Here is a 16,629-nt window from a genome sequence, read left to right on the forward strand (position 1 = left end):
CCTTCTTTATGAACTTGAATCTGCATTGTCTTCTCTCATTATATTTTTCCTCATGTGATTGAGCAGCCTCCATCCTCAAGCTCATCTCTCTCCTGTCACCCCCCACCCCCACGCTCATTCTGCTAGAGCATAAAATGAACAGAGCTTCATTTGTTCACCCGCGCCAGCACCAGCAGTAGTGTCAGTGCAGCAGAAGCAGCAGCCCTGCCTCCACAGCTCTGGGTGAGGGGACATCTTGTGTTTCCGGAACCATGCCTCCTAATTAACCACTGTACCTCCCAGAGAACAGCTAGTGGTTTTCTGTGGGTCTCTTATAAGCAATGATTTCTTTTGAGAAAAAAAAAAAAAGAGGCGTTAAAAAACAGTATTTTAGATCTGCTGCATAATCAGTTAGATTTTAAAAATACAGCATAAAGAAAGAAAAAAAAAAGCCTTCAAAATTAGGGCTTAAGCTGAACTGGCATGCTCTCCTAGGTAATCACTACAACAGCATAAGCTGAAGTCAGAGCATCTTATTTCTTGAAGGTCCACTACAGGATTATCTTCTTTTATATATATATATGGATCATATACTGGAAATATATATAAAATAATTGTTGTCTATACCAAGTTCTTCTGCCTCTCTTCAAAGAGAATAGACTTCAGTTTTTTGCTGTGCAAATGGGACACATGCAACAGAATGCCTCTCATTAACTCAATCTTAAAACCATGTAGTTCAGTTTGTCTGTCCCTGATCTGTCCAGAGCCCTCACTCTTTTGGTAGCTCGAAGCCTTCTTCATTTCAAGCATAAAAGCACTCCCTGTCTGTTTTCACTCAAATGCTGCTACTCAGCTTGCTCTAGCTTGTGGGTAGGCAAACACCTTACCTTATCTACCTACAGAGAACAGCCTTATTCATGCTTTGATCATCTTTGCTGGGATACAGAAATCAAGTTCTTTCAACTCCTCCTTTCCAGATAAGATAATAAGAAATGGAGAAACTAACTGTTGGAGGGCTTTGTTTTGCTGTTTTTTGTTTGGTTTTTTTTTTTACCTAATCTTTTGAACAAGCTTCAATTGACCTGCTTTAAGTATGTCTAGCCAGAACTGTGCAAAGTACTCCACATGAAATTTCAGTTGAGGCATATATTAATATTCTTTTGTCTCTGTTGGGAGGCAGGCCATCAGATAAATCCTCCAAGCTTTCCAATTTTCTCCCCTATATGTCATCCTTGTGTATTTCATATACTTTCTTTTTCCAGAGAACAGAAGCCCTTTGCAGTGATATTCAAACAGTTTGCAGTGCCTCAGTAGAGAAACACCCATTCATTTTCATTAGGAGATGAAGCCACTTTGGTAAATGTAGAATTCTACAATCTGAACTCTTGGGAGTGCTAGGCAAGCCAAAAAATCTATCCCCTGAAGCTGTTAAGTCAGTAACTTTTTTATTCAGAGTATTTACTCCTAAGAGAATGTTTGGATTCTTTCCTGCACTCGAGTAGGCTTGTTGCTTCTTTACTGTCCTCAGCTCTTCTGCTTTACTTTTTCTTCACTATAAAACTAGAAATGTCATCAGTTTCTATAAAATGGGGAGATTTTCACAGTCTTAAGATCAGTGTTGGCTCAGGACAAGTTTAATTTAGAACAGGTAATGGATCTGACTCACACTGCGCTGTTCATGTCATTCATCTCTGATTTGGAACAAGCTTACTAATTTACTTATGACCTGAAAATGTCTGAAATCAAATTATATATAGCTTTCTTAAAAAAATGTATAATGTTAAGCATGGTTATAAGCACCACCAAAGTCCCTCAAGATGAAATTCTGTTGTACAAGATCACAATGGATACATCTCTTTCTGAAACTTACCCTGAACACCTACTTCACAACATCTGGAATGCTTCACACAATATATTCATGACATTTACAAATGACAGAGTTCAACATGCTTCTCCCAGGCTTCCAAAACAGACTGCTTTTAAAAGAATACACCAAAGAGCAGAATGATTCTGAGATCCAAAAGAGGCTTTGGTGAGATTAGATTTCCTCAGCACTTCAACATCTTTATCTCTGACCTTGCAGGTAAGAAAACATCATTGGTCAGCTACAGCAGGATGAGCAAGGAATGCAGGCAATGATATTCTCGTCTCTGATCCAGAAATTGGCTTTAAGACTTAGTGAGAATAATCACTCTGACCTTTGCATGCAACATCTCAAAAAAACATTGAGAAGAGCAGGCATTCACTATGTGCCATCAGATGCCAGCGTGCAGGGAGAAAAATCTCACTGCTTCTCCTACACAGCATTGTGCTGAGCAGGAATCTAAAACAAGCAACTGGGGTGAGGACAAGAGGGAGCCACAGGTCACTGGCAGTGGCAGAGCAGTCACATCCACATCTTGCCAGCACTACAATAGGAGAGAAAGCCTCTGAACAACACTGACCTCTGGCACAGTGGGATGGGGAAGGAGGAATACAGTTAGCCAGCCAGCAGGTTTCCTGGCACCATGACTGCACGTTTGCAGGAGCAAGAAGAGTCAAGCGTGGACTGTTTGCTACTTAAAGTACTGTAGCTTTGCAAAGTACACATTCTTAACTTGAAGTCTTGCTGCCTCATATGAGATAAATACCAGTGCATGTGCTAAACTTGGGCCTAAAATCAAAGTGCACAAGTATCAAAAAGATGTCAAGTTAAGCATTCCTCTTGTGGGGCTGAGCCTCTCATTTAAAAGGGGCTTTGGAATGGGAACCTTGCTGTCATTACCATGGTGGCAGTTTGCCTGAAAATGCTAAGAGAACATACTCTGAGGGAAGCCATTGGAAAAGGCACAACAAAGGAAAATGAGATTTGAGATGACTGCAGATTAGCTGAAGATTACCGACAGTTCTAGAGACTAGCGCATGAGTCACAGAATCACAGAACTGTAGGGGTTGGAAGGGACCTCTGGAGATCACCGAGTCCAACCCCCTACCAAAGCAGCTCCCTAGCCCAGGTTTTACAGGTAGGCATCCAGGTGGGTCTTGAACGTCTCCAGAGAAGGAGACTCCACCACCTCTCTGTGCAGCTGTGCCACTGCTCCATTACTGCACTGTGAAGAAGTTCCCATGCACATTTGTGCGGAACTTCCTATTCCTCAGTTAAAGTCAATGACACTATGGAAAGGAGTGGTGAAAGAGAAGTGGCCACGCTGAGGAGCTCAGGAGCTGTTCAGTGTCGGAGCCAGTGAGGTGCAGGACGTGACAGTGGGCTCAGCCAACGGCTGAAGGCAGACGACGTGACACACAGCCACTTCTACATAAACATGTAAGAAAATAAAGAGGCCAAAACATCTGGTAAAGGCTTAAACTGAAGGTGGTAGGTCCTCTTGTGTTCAAGTTGGCAGGCTGCAGATGGCTGCTTGTGCTTCGCTGGTGTAATACCATGCAGTGGAAGAGTAAAAAGGATGGAGTGATATGCAGGGCTCCTTATTTTTATATCCCATTTCTCTTTCTCAATGGGATGTTTTCTTGCTTTCACAAAGGAATCATGAAGCAATGGGACAGATACAGAAGAATCAAGGCTTACGGAATCTTATCTAGTCAAAACAAAAGGACAGATATTGTTATTTGATGCTAAACATCATGAGCAAGAAGAATTACTCCTTACGGAGAGCAAATGAGAGATGCTCAAGCTTGGAGCTGTCTGTGAAACCAATTCCTAGAAGTAGCACTAATAACCTCTTGCAAAATGCCTACTAATCTTTCTTTGTAATCATTCCAAGCTGTTTGCCTATCACTCCCCCCTATCCTGTGTCAAAAAAAAAGTGAAACAGTGTTTAGAGTCCCTAATGCTATAAGCCTGTTAAGAGTAAAAAAACCTTAAAACACTCCTTATTCTTCCAGCTTTAGACATGCATGGGCAATTTACTTCTTGCCACAGAGCTCATACTCAGGGTTCTAATAGATAAGGCAAACTCTTCTAGATATCACTCGATCGATACATAATGGTTTCTTTTGGGGTGCAGCTACTATCATTATTTGCACTTGAAAAAAGGTTAGGGATATTAGTGAGTCATGATTTTCCCTCCATGTATTTCTACAATTAAGAGCAGATTACCCTTTATCACCAATTGGATTTGTATTACTTAACATTCTTCTCTGTAGTGGTTATAGAGAAGCCAGCTGCCTTCTTGCTAAGCTAAGTTTATACTGGCAAGCCTGATTTGTCCACTTCAGGCTTACAGTGGAATGAAGAAAGAAAAAATGTCTATTATTCAGCAAGATATCAGTCATGAAAGTATGGCCCCATAGCCACCTGGTATGTAAATATCTTAGCTTTTCTTTTGGGGTGAAAAGCTCTCGTGACTTGAGACAGGCATTTGCTGGATGCTTCTGGGATGTGCTGGTACTGCTGAAGCAAAAGTTGCCAGGCTCTTTTTCTTTTCCTGCAGATTCCTCCTTAACCTAGACCTTTCTTTTACCACTGGCCCCATTTCCACTTTTAAATCAGTGGATATACTCCATACAGAAGAACCGACATTTGCAGATTACCACAAGCCTGAGCGAACCCTTGGAGCTCAAGTCACAGATATGCAGCTTAACATACATTCTCTCCACTAAGTCCTGAGGCAATGATGGCGACTTTGCTAGCTGTGACAATACAACTGCTCACAAGGTGGCTGAAGATTTCAGGTGACAAAGAAGAGATACTGTGATTTGGAAAACTTAGTCCACAGCTGTACAGGTTATTTCTGGACAGTGATTCAAAGCTCACCAATAGGCCAACCCTAGAATAAAAGAAGTGTCAAGCAGGCTACCTGCTGTGTTTTCTCATAAATTTATAAAGAGAGAAAAGTTGGCCTCTGAAAAGTACCAGCAAAAACAACCCACACTGCTCATATCAAATCCAGAAGGCATTGCTGAAGAGCAATCTTCCAAAGATGATTACAATGCTGGAGCACGTCCTAACCGGTAGACCGTTGACTGTATCTCAGAAAGCTCATATAAGAACAAGCCGGCGAACGCTGAAAGGTCGTCATGCTTTCATGCTTTGAAATAAAAAAGCTCTGATGCAAAATGACTGCCCACAAGTATATAAAGAACAGCGGCGCAGTGAGCAGGAGAGCCTCAAGGTGTTGTTTCAAGAAGATGAGATCCATGTAGAAAACCAATTATTCAAAAATGAAGCCACAGTTGCACACACAACCACCACAGTAGCATGCGATCAGAGATGTCTCAAACTACAGGAGGCAGTCACACACACCTGAAAACATGCAGATAGTTCCACATGCAGCTTTTGTCCTTGTAACCACCCTGCTTCACATGTAAGGTAGTGAGTAATCAGCACAGTACTTAGCACCATTCAGTGAATGATTTTTCTGTAAATGCATTCTCTTCTCATGCTCACAAATGAGACACTATGCACATGTTTATATGCATTTATCTTTTGTATTAGAGAAGCAATTGAGAAGTATATTTACCTGGGGCAAACAGAAAGCTTTTTATGGATCTTAAAAATGTTTTATGGTTTGAACTTCCTTTCTCTTCTAAAGCAAGTGCTTCACACTGTGAAATTGTCATGACTCAACATAAACATGGGGGAAGCTGATCATGCTGCCATAGCAGATTTGTGGCTACATGTTATCAGTCATTTCGTAATATTGTACAGCGCGGTAAAATAGACAGATGTCTCTGTGACTGTTAAAAACTGAGATTATTTTAATAGGCTTCAAAAAAAGTACGAGCAAGAGATGGCAAAAATTAAAATTTCATGGAGAAGATGATCCATACATTGAGACTGGAATATTTATTCCCCACCAAGTGTGGGGCAGCCTACAGACAGTGCATTGGTGCTAGTAAATGAGGGAAACCAACTATCCACCCAAGCACATCCCATGTGTATTTGGTTCTGCCTGCTATCATTGGCAGCTGGTTTGAACTCCTCTCCTTAAGCAGCCTCTTGAACTACAGTCAGTGGATTGCAAATCACCCAAGTGTTCCAAGTCATTTCCAGAATGCCAGAGTGGGTGAGGAAGTGGGGTGGGCTGATGGAGTAAGTTACAAAAGCTAATAATAGGGCAAGGGCCAAATGGACTGTCTGATACAATCATGATACGATCCCTCAAGGAAGCCAAGAGTTTGAAGGGGAGGAAAACAATGAGAGGTGTGCTTGCCTATACATCCCTTCCAGAGGCTGAGACTGGCAAGAGAGCTCCGATCCCTGTCTTCCCTCTGCTGTCAGCAAATTAACTGGGAAATCCACATACACAGGGATTTTGTATGATGCCCCTGCCTACACAAGTCACACAGAGATTGGCAGCTAGCTGTAAGCAGATAGGATGCCCATGTAAGTAAACTTTTTCAATCCCTAAGAGAAAACAAAGCAAAGCAAATGAATGACAGTATGAACTAAAAAGACTACTGTCTTTCAAGGTACAAGGCTGGAAAGCAACGCACCTGCTTTATGTCATCACAGTAACTGAAATACTCTTTGTGTCTGCTGAGTGTCTTCTCCAGGCAATTTGTCTTTAAGTCCTTTAAAACAGTCTTCAAGCCTCCATTGTAAAATTAGAGGTATGATTTCTCTTACTTCCACACTGAGGAAATTCCTACACTGTTTCTTTCATATTGGAAGGCTTCTTGGACTCTGAGAAGCTCAAATTGTTTACATTTTTTTCCCTTGCTCTGCCACCAAGGCTCCAGAGTTGCATATTGCTTACTCAGGTAGCAAAGAGTACACTGTTTCATTACACACTTTCTAAAATGAACACGACAGGGACCTCACAGTCAATACTTAATTAAGTACACAACTGATTTCTCTCCTTTGCAAGTCATCTCTGGTTGAACTTGAGAAGTGTTGTGTGAAAAACAGAATGTTATCATGCAAGGAAACTGTATCATAATCACAACAGCCAAAGTGATTGAAATTAATATGAGAAAATCCAAACTTCTGAGTTGTACAAGATATTAGAAAGAGGCCATGTCAACTGTCCTTAACAACAATGCCCTTCCAGATTGCATTGATCATCTTTGAGAAGTTGGCCAGCTGTCTGACTCTCTCACCAGAAGACGTGGTCTTTAGGCTTGATTTATTGTGTGCAGTATTTTACATCGATCACAATATTTGCTTTCAGCAATCCACTGAAGTTGAGCCTACACGAAATGTCCCCAACATCTAATGCCATCTAAAGCCCAGCACTCTTCATGCCAACATATTTTAGAACTAAGTAATGTATGAGCTGGAACAACTACTGCATTTTACTTGGAAAAATTATCTGGAAACCTTTTCAGTCTAAATTACGTTTAATTGCCTCAATCTCTCTTATTGCTCTGGGACACATTCTCCTCTGCAGCACTGACCTAGCCAACACTGTTTGCTCTCCTCCATGATTACATTGTAGCTCATAGATCTGCAGACAGCTATCAAGTTCCTTTTTTTTTTTTTTTTTTTTTTTGATCCAAGCTAGAAATGTTTCATTTCTATAATATTTTTCCTTATGTAACTGACATTTTATTCCCTGTTAAAAGAATTGAAAATGTGAAGTGTCTTCCTGCCCTGTAATATTGTTAACTACTCATTTTCTCTTCAAATGTGCTAAACACTTTCTAATTGGTGACAGAGGGAATAGTAACAATGGATCCGTGCAAGTCTGTCTTTCCTCTACAGAACTATAGGATACAGATCAAAGGCTCTCAACTTCTTGGGGCATACCAGTATGGCACAGCAGTGAAAATCTTCCTAATAGGCAAGGAGCTGCCTGAGGCCTGTCTCAGCTCAACTCACTTCACTTGGCCATGGATACAGAAGCAGCAGCTGCCATTGACTGACAGGTTATAAAATTAAGACACTGGTCCCTGATTCACAATAGAATGAAAGAAGGGTGAATGCAGTGAGACTACTATGCAATGTGGGAAAATAATCTAATAAAATACAAACATAAATCCTATATTTTCAGGGAAGTGAATGTCAAATACTGTCACTAAAAATAACAGTGGACACAGTGAAATTTTACCCCTTGCACCTACACATTCTACTTATCTGACTTTATTTAGGAGAAAAATAATGGTTGCAGTTTTAGGGTGCTGTATTTAACATATGGCCCACAGAAACCTGTACTAATAAAACTACATACAAGAAGTCAGAGACAGGTAACTAAGAAAAATGTAAACACAAATAGGCTATCCAACTTGTACAGATGTTCTTTCTGCATCTCCACTGGAAGATTTTCAGAGCAGTAAAACTGAAAAAGGTTGGAAACAACTGCTGTAGCAATCTAATCACAAAGCAAAAAAGCTATCTCAAGCACGTCATTTGAAATTTGAAATTAAGTAGTGCGTTACATTTTTTATTCTGTTCATTCTTGCCAGTTCTAACAATCTAATCAAAACACTTCCCATACTAAAAGCTGGACTCTTGTTGAGCCACCAAGAAATGGTGCCATATCAGCAAAGCAAACCCTTTCTCGAGCAGCAATACTCCTGCCAAACAAGAAACAGTGAATTATTTGCATAATATTGGAGAAAATAATTAAAAATGATTTCATTCCATTGTAACACTATGTTTTCTTTTTAGCAAACTGTTGTTTACTTTCCAGTGTTTTTCCTTTGTCCTCTCCCAGTATGCTCTTGAAATGGGTACAGAAATCAATTGCGTTCACAAATAGCAATGCTGTGCTTCAGCATTTCTTGAAACCAAAGGCTTGTTTGCACCTCGAATTAATTTGTAGTTAACATTTTATGCGGGCCCTTTCATTTTACAGTGTATCAGAAAGGAACTAATCAAGAAAAACTGCATATGCAAACAAATTCTAATGTAGGGTAACAAGACACTTCCACAGGAGTGATACCACAGAGCAGACAGAATGTGGAGAACTGCAGAGCTTTGCTGTTTCAGAAGCAGAAGTTCATGGGTCATTCAGGTCTCTTGTTCTTGTGGCCACTCTTTTCAATTCTCAAGCTAGTAAGCTAATTATTGGAAGAGTTATTGGATTTTTTAAATATATTTAATTATTGAGTATATTATGTATTAATATTAATTCAAATAAAAGTTATTGCAAGAGGCAGCAGCAGTCTATACCACAGTTACAGGAACATGTAGAAAATAAGCAGGAGGAAGTATAATCTGATTATCCAGTTGCATATTAACACCTCTGCCTCCACCCCCCACCCACCCTCTCAAAATCCACAGGTTTCTATGTTCAGAAAGGATGAGGTATCAATTCCTAGTTAGATTAATTCATTTAAATCTAAGGTCATTAGAAATCTTCCTTTTCTCTTTTACACAAATGTATGTTCTGACATGACATTTAAACTGGAATTGAGCTTAGCAGTAATACACGTTATTTCAGAACATCACAGATTTCTGAAAGTAGCTACAAAGCAAAATCTGTTTGGAATTGCTCAGTTTTATGCACGGAGGTTTCTGCATGAGTTGGCAGCTATATTTACATTTTCTATTTATACAGCAACTTACATCCATGTTTTACAAACATGAAGGAATAAACTTTGTAACTGCCTTGCGAAACACATCTCTATTTTGCTACTGGCAAGACTCACACAAAGAAATGGAAACATGCCTTGTCTAGGATCAAGTAAATTAATAGCTAGAATCTATGCGTTCAGAGCTGGAGCCTAGCATCTGTGCCTTCTTTGCATGCAGAAGTAGTCACTTATCTTCAAATAGTCATAAGATTGGTCATGTCACTCAAGATTTTATACACAACCAAGTTATCCATGCAGCAGCAAAGAGAGCAGAGATTAAAAAAAAATAAATTCAGATCAAATCAAATGCAAACAGAAATTGGCTTGCATGCTTTCGTAAAAATGCAACTGAAGGAAATGAACAGAAGACCTGAAACAAATTGAATGGTCAGTTTGACTTAGACAGAGAAGTTTTGCTTTCCCTTCTATGTTGCAAAGTACAATGGTTAAAACTCTTTCCAAAATTTCAGTTTTGAATCTATGCTTTAAAATTAGACTTGGGGTATATCTTTTCTTACTGATGCTGTTTTCGTCTACTGGACTTCACTGAAGCAAGGGGAAGACCTCAAGTGCCCTGTGCCTCAACATGTGGCTGGAGCATTTTGGAGCCATAACATGACTCTTTCTCAGTGAGGGACTGTGATAACTCCAGAAAGAGCCCTCTGCCCCAGGGGGATCGCTAGGCAATATGGTAAATACCCCTGCTCTCCCACCACACCGTTTAATCTTCTGGCAGGGAGAATAATTTCCACCCCATAGACCAAGAAGTTTTATTTTATAACAACCTACTGGGCAAATTCCATCTGAACTCAAGCTGCTGAGATGAACAAAGCTGCTGCAGAAACAAATAAACGCCTGGTTGGTGTTGTGCAAGCTTGTTTCTCCCTTCTTCCTTCCATCCCTTCCTGGAAATAGGTTAGCTCTGCAGCTACACAGGTAGCCAACAACTTCAAACATGCTTAACAGCCGTCACCAAGCACAAAATATGCATAACAGCGAAGTGTGAGGAAACTCAAAGTATGGCCATGCTGACAGGGGAGTGGGAGAAAGTAGGGGTGAAAAGCAGGAAGCTGACTGATTCTGTGAAAGAGAGAGCTCGATATAAAAAAGGTCCTGATGAAGCATGCTATAGATCTATGTCTAGGTTAGATATTGTACAGTAGAACAGCACAGAGCACTGCTTCAAGGAGCAGGCTTGTCATTCTGAGGAACATTCTCACAATTTCTAGTAATGTCCAAAGAGACCCACAACTCTTCATTACCTGTTTATTTTGTATCATACGTGCTATAAAATCCAAATACATGTCAGTTCAGCTGCTGGAAGAATGTGTCTTTGTTAGTTAAGAACAATCATGCATTGCTGAGATCTGGCTTTTATCTGCTAATGCTTTATTAGATCTTTGACTTCTCCCCAGATCCCACTGCATACCACTTGCTGTCAAACTCTAGCAAATGTTCTGTATGACTGATGTGTCTAGCATCTAATGCCCACTGCAACTAATGTAGCCAAGTAAGCATAATTAACCACTTTTCCTCTCAAGAATTGTCCACAGGGTCTGCAGAACACTTGGCAGTAGCCTGAAATCTCTAAGTACCTGGCAGACAACTGCTTATGAGTCAGGGCTGTAGGACTCAGGCCGATGTGGAAGACTCACTTTGCCTAGAAACAGAAAGTCCCTGGAGCATAAGCAGAGATGTACCACCTCTGCTTCCCTCTGAGTGGGTTCAGTTTGGTTTCTGATTCTATATGATGCCTTCAGATAAGACTTAATTACTAATTTAATTTAAAATTTCATGTAGTTCATATTAATTTAAAACAATTTGAGTATTTCCAACATACTCATACTTTGCTAGTGGTAATAACATACAGTCATCATCGACACTAATTACAAAACCTCATTGTGTTCCTTGTTTGTGTGACACTAAAGTCCTGAAAGATTTCAGTGAGTCGCTGACCTCTGGCAGCAGCAGTAACAGGAATACTTGGCACTTGCACGGCACCTTTCATCTCAGAGCACTCCTGAAACATGCATTCTCCTTATGCCCCTGTGACACATAGGCAGGCATCTGAATACACTTCAAACAAAGCCAGATGAACTGTGGCACAATGAGGTTACGAAACCCAGCTGAAATCCCTTGAAACACTTGTTCTGAACGTCCAGACAATAACACTTACCCCAAAAATGAGCTTCATAAAGTATTAATCAAAATGTTTAACCCCCTACCAGTTGGCAAATGGCACAGACCGAAGATAAGCTCACTAATTCTTTTTGATACATTATTCATGACTTGTTCTGGTTTTCTGGCAACGTTATTTTTCTTAAGGAGAAACAAAGAGAAATGAATTTAAATACAAGAAAAAAAAAAGTGTTTTTGAGCAATTATTGAAAATAAAAAGAATTAGAATCCAGAATCTGTATCACCTCCTTCATAGCTCACCTGTCTAATCCCAGCTACTGAGCTGTGCTCAATTACCTGCAGGATATGAACACTCCTGTGATCTCAGGAGAAAGTGGCAGTTGGGACTCTTCTTGCCTGGGTTCAGATTGCAAGCAGCTGCATGCCACTGAACACTATGTCTGCTTGCCTAATAGTAATGTTTGTAAATAAATTTACCCAGCCAACATCAGTAGAAACTAATGATTCAAGGCCTGGCTGCATTATAGTGAGAAAGGACAAAACTCCTTTCATCCAGTGTATAGTTCCAGTGGATAACTAAAACAACTAAGGGACAACTACAGATAAGTCACTGAGGGGCCAGATATTGCAAAATATCTGCAAAATCTGTCTGACCTCTCCCGTGAGCAGCAGACAGTCACCAGTCATACTTGCAAACTATATTTCATCCTGCTGAAGGCTGACTGTGCGCTTCTGAGGAAGTCTTTTAAATAAACTGCATCTCATCTTACCCACTTGGTAATAATGCTAATACAATACATGAACTAAAATTAGAACATCACATTACACGTGAGCAGCCCAGTTAAAAAGAAAACTGGTGAGGAAAGTAACAGATTTCTGAATGCATGGGGTTACAGCAATGCTATTTGCCCGGTGAGTTGTTTGAGGTTGTGCTCCACTCCACTGCATGGGAGCAGTTTATTTATTTCCTTCCAAGCTAATACACTTAACATTTTCCACAGAAGCCAGGATTTTTAGTGCAAACCCTGATCTACAGCACTCAGTTATAGTGAATTTGAGGATAAGGTTCTGAGAGTGGAATGCTCTCGCCAGCAGAATGAAGGGGCTAACCTCTCTTCTGGTGGTGTCAGGCTCTTTGGATAAATGCTCTGTGTATTTGTGTTTGTACATAGAGATAAGTAAATAACCACATACCTGCATCTGCATGCGTACACACAAACACACTGTTTCTGCAGAAAAGGAAAAATGGATCGATACATTTGGGATTGTTTTCCTGAAGGCCTGACTTTCAGAAGAAAATTTCCCAAAAGCTATGCAGTAGTGTAAATTTTAAGAGAAATGTGTTGCAGAGGGAATAAGGGAAATGGATCAGAAACAGTTTAGAATCATAGAATCACAGAATCATAGGGTTTGGAAGGGACCTCAAGAGATCATCGAGTCCAACCCCCCAAAACCCCTTCCTGCTTTTCACCCCCACTTTCTCCCACCCTCCAGTCAGCATGGCCATAATGACTTCTTTGAGTTTTTTACTTCACCAGTATGCTGGCAATTGACCCTGTCATACATCAGGATTACTTTTTTTAGTAGAAAAAGATATCAGGTATATGTCTAAGGAGGTTTCACGAGGTGAACAGATGAGATCAGATGACTGAATTGGAATAGCTCTGTAATACAGCCTTGGCATGAAGCACTGCTGGATGAGGGTCCCAGAGTCACTGGGAGACTCTTCTTCAGCTACAGTGGTGCTAAGCAAACTGCAGGAGATGAGCCTGCCAGCTATCGTGAGTGCTGCTCCAGCATTTTTCACTTCCCACCAACTAAATAAAATTGTCAAAGAAAACACATGGTATAGGACAAGGAGGACAGTCACAAAATATGTTCTGCAAGTACTCTGTATCCCTTCAAGTTACAAGTAACCCAGAAACTGCAACATTAACAAGCTGGCAGCTTCCGACTGATGGCTGTCCAACAGAACTAATCTACACCTAGAAAAATTCCTCTGGTAAAAAAAAAAAAAAAAAAAGCCTGAGATTCTACTTGTTTTGCACTCTTCAGTCCCACACTAATATTGTTAAGCTTTGTTACAAAGGCTCTGCTTTGAATACTTCTTCCAAATACCCTTCCCTCTTGAGAGAACAATGTATGAATACAAGTCAAAAGTGTCTCTGACTTAGGGTATTTTTAAACATCTTTTCCCCTCTGCTCAGGCAATGTGCATTCTCTGCCTCATTTGTGCCGTAATCTCTTACTTCTGAACTCTAGTCCTCCTGTCTCTTTTACAGTTACTGTCCAGAAGGGGTAACTTTACTTTGTGACAATTTGACTGCCATTATCATTCCTAGAAATCTTTTTTATCCGAAGCGTACACTCACGGAGGGATGTACCAGAGCCCCTTCAGTTGTCACGCCTATTCTTTTATGTGGCTCCCATTCAGGCCTGTTATTAAGATTATTACAGTTGTGAAGAGCAGAAAGGTGACTGGCTCAGGAAGCCAATGTACTTTCAGCAACACAAATCTAATACTAATGTCCTATGGGTGTTAGAAATAATGTATGTAATACATGTAAAACTTCAAGTACGTATGCAAGTACTGTCCTTTGGTCACTAAGAGGATTTATTCTGACCTGGAGTGACTTTGTCCCTGCCTCAGTTTCCTGATTTCCATGTAGGTACGCTCACACTGAGCTGGTACTAAATGCCTCTTTTCAGCTCCCACTACTGACCAAAGGTTTTCTACAGCAGCCTCGCTACTCACTAGATTTTTCCTTCTTTAATTAAACACATACCCAGGCACCCATCTCAAAAATAGGTACCCTTATACCCCCAGAAGGCCAGTCTCATCCTGTGCCACGGCTATCAAACAAAATCCACTCTCTGAGATGTTTTGTGCATGCTGCTGTAAAAGAAAGATAAGCACCATCCACATATTAACATCCCTGCTGCGTAACTCATTCTAGACCAGACAGAAGATCCCTCACATACACAATTGCACCCTTTTGTTTGCTAATTTTTCATGTTCTAGTGCAGAGCATACTGAAGATGGGATGCTTCTAACAGACTGAAGTGGGTTTTGAATCAAGCTGACCTAAACTGTATACACGCACCTGTCACATGGCATTTGCTGAACAAACTGCTTTCAGTTTAACTTCTGTTTTATGCTATTGATGTGGCATAGCTATTAGCATTTAAGTCACAGTTTCCCTTGTTGTTTCTATCTTTCTTTTTTTTTTTTTCCCTAAGCATGATTTACAAAAGACTGACTCAGTAGGAAAGTACTCAGCTGTCAGACAAGGATGGAACTACATTTTTTCCATATCACAGCTTATTTAAATTTAAAAAACTAAGAAGAAAAATGAGATTAAGATAACCACGACAAACGTGATAGGTGTTTTTTCTTACTGTAATAGTTTTTTGTGTTTTTTAAATTATTTTCCTCTCCATAAACAGATGAAAGTACACACTAGTTTTCTGGTATTTTTACTTATGGAGCATGGGAGCAGGTGCCTACTCTGGTTAGAAACAAAGAGCTTCTGAGCAAAGCTGAATGATCTGGGACAAGGAGAAGAGCTGTACGGGATGCAATACTTATGGTGGCTGCCCAGTGTAACATCAGGAGTGTACAGTGTCCTAATAAAAAGGTGGTGTGAGCCCCTGTATCCCAGCCGGACAAACAGCTGTGGCCTTACCTGTCATAAACACCAAACAGAGAGACCACAGCGCTCTCCGCAGCACGATGCTACTACAGAGAAGCATCCTTCACGAAGAGCGCGGGCAGAGTGTATCAAGTACGAAAGGTAGCAAGCAGGGATCAGGATAGCCTGGGATACCCCATTTTACTCGGGTATCTCAGCGGATCTGAGGTGCACGCACCCGCTAGCTGCCCAAGCAGGGCCGCGGCCAGCCGGAGCGCAGCAGCGCGGGGTCAGCTGCACGCAGCCCCGCGCCCACCCCCGGCCCGGCCGCCGCCCGCCCGCCCTGCCCTCCCCTCGGGGCGGCCCCGCGGGGGGAACCGCGCCGCTGCGGCAGCGCCGGGCGGGGACCGGGGGAAGAAGCGCAGAACCCCTTTCGAATGCATTATGTAATGTCACGTTATATAATCCCGAAACGCACGGGGGAATTAAAAAGTCCTTTTCCGTCAGCCTGAGGTCGGGGCAGCCGCCGGTGCTCCCGGGCGGGCAGCGGAGCGCCGGGAGAGGACGGCGGGGCCCGGCCCGGCTGCGCTGCGCTTCGCGTCCCTTCCCGCTGCGGCCCTGGGGGAGGGCGGGCGGCGGCTCCTTACCTGCTCCCCGAAGTCGATGGCGATGTTGGTGATGCCCAGTGGGACCAGGAAGCGGATGAGGGGCCAGTAGTTAGTGAGCGCTGGAAATTTCACCATAGTCCCAGCTGCGCGGTTGCCCTAAGCACATCTGCCGCCGCGGGAGACCGCGAGGGAGGACGCCGGGGGGGAAGGATGAAAGGGCACAGGAGGAGGAGGAGGAGGAGTGCGCTGTGCGTCCGTGTGCGGGAGGACGGGAGCGGCGAGGGGGACGCGGACCCCCGGTCCCGGAGGCTCGCTGCCCGGCGCGGCCCTGCCGGGTGCTGACTGGCGGCGGGCGCTGTGCTGCCGCCTCAGCAGAAGACCCGGCAGATCAAGTCCATCACCGCTGCCCTCCTCCCACACAACAATGATCCTCCGCCGCCGCTGCCGCCGCCGGAAAAAAAAAGAGGAGGGACGCGGCCGCCAGCCTCTCCTGCGGGCAGCGCTGCCATCCTCGGGGCGCGGGGGCAAGGGGAAGGGCGCGGAGCGGGCCCCCCCTCGCCCCGCCTGACGCTCGCCGGCGGCAGGGCGACGGCCGCAGCGCCGCGGAGGAAAAAACACCGCCCTCCCTTCCCCTCCCCTCCCCGCCGCCGCGGGGCCGAACGCGGCCGGAGGCCCGGGCCGGGGCGGCGGGGCGAGGCGGGCGGCAGCGCGGCGGAACCCGGCCGCTCGGCGCCGCTCTCCGCGCCGGGCGCCCGAAACACGTGGCTTTGACACACGCACCGCGCACGGTCTGCTCGGCGGAGGGGGAAAGA

The 16,629-nt window shown here is 42.9% G+C and overlaps 1 protein-coding gene across 2 annotated transcripts in view; it reads right to left on the reverse strand.

The window, feature by feature from the left end:
* Positions 1 to 16,428, reverse strand: part of ANKH (ANKH inorganic pyrophosphate transport regulator) — a 97,891-nt gene extending 81,463 nt beyond the window's left edge. The window contains exon 1 of one of the 2 annotated variants that reach the window (XM_065753168.1): positions 15,857 to 16,428. In XM_065753168.1, the coding sequence (XP_065609240.1) occupies positions 15,857 to 15,952 (96 nt within the window). In that variant the 5' untranslated portion in view covers positions 15,953 to 16,428. Of the gene's footprint in view, positions 1 to 15,263; positions 15,282 to 15,856 lie in introns of those variants that run through there. The other variant, XM_065753169.1, reaches the window with a different exon arrangement.
* Between the last annotated feature and the right edge of the window lie 201 nt (positions 16,429 to 16,629).

Source organism: Cyrtonyx montezumae, unplaced genomic scaffold (genome assembly GCF_038088225.1).
Source record: "Cyrtonyx montezumae isolate F1298 unplaced genomic scaffold, pur_monq_1.0 scaffold_8, whole genome shotgun sequence".
In the NCBI taxonomy this organism is placed as follows: domain Eukaryota; kingdom Metazoa; phylum Chordata; class Aves; order Galliformes; family Odontophoridae; genus Cyrtonyx; species Cyrtonyx montezumae.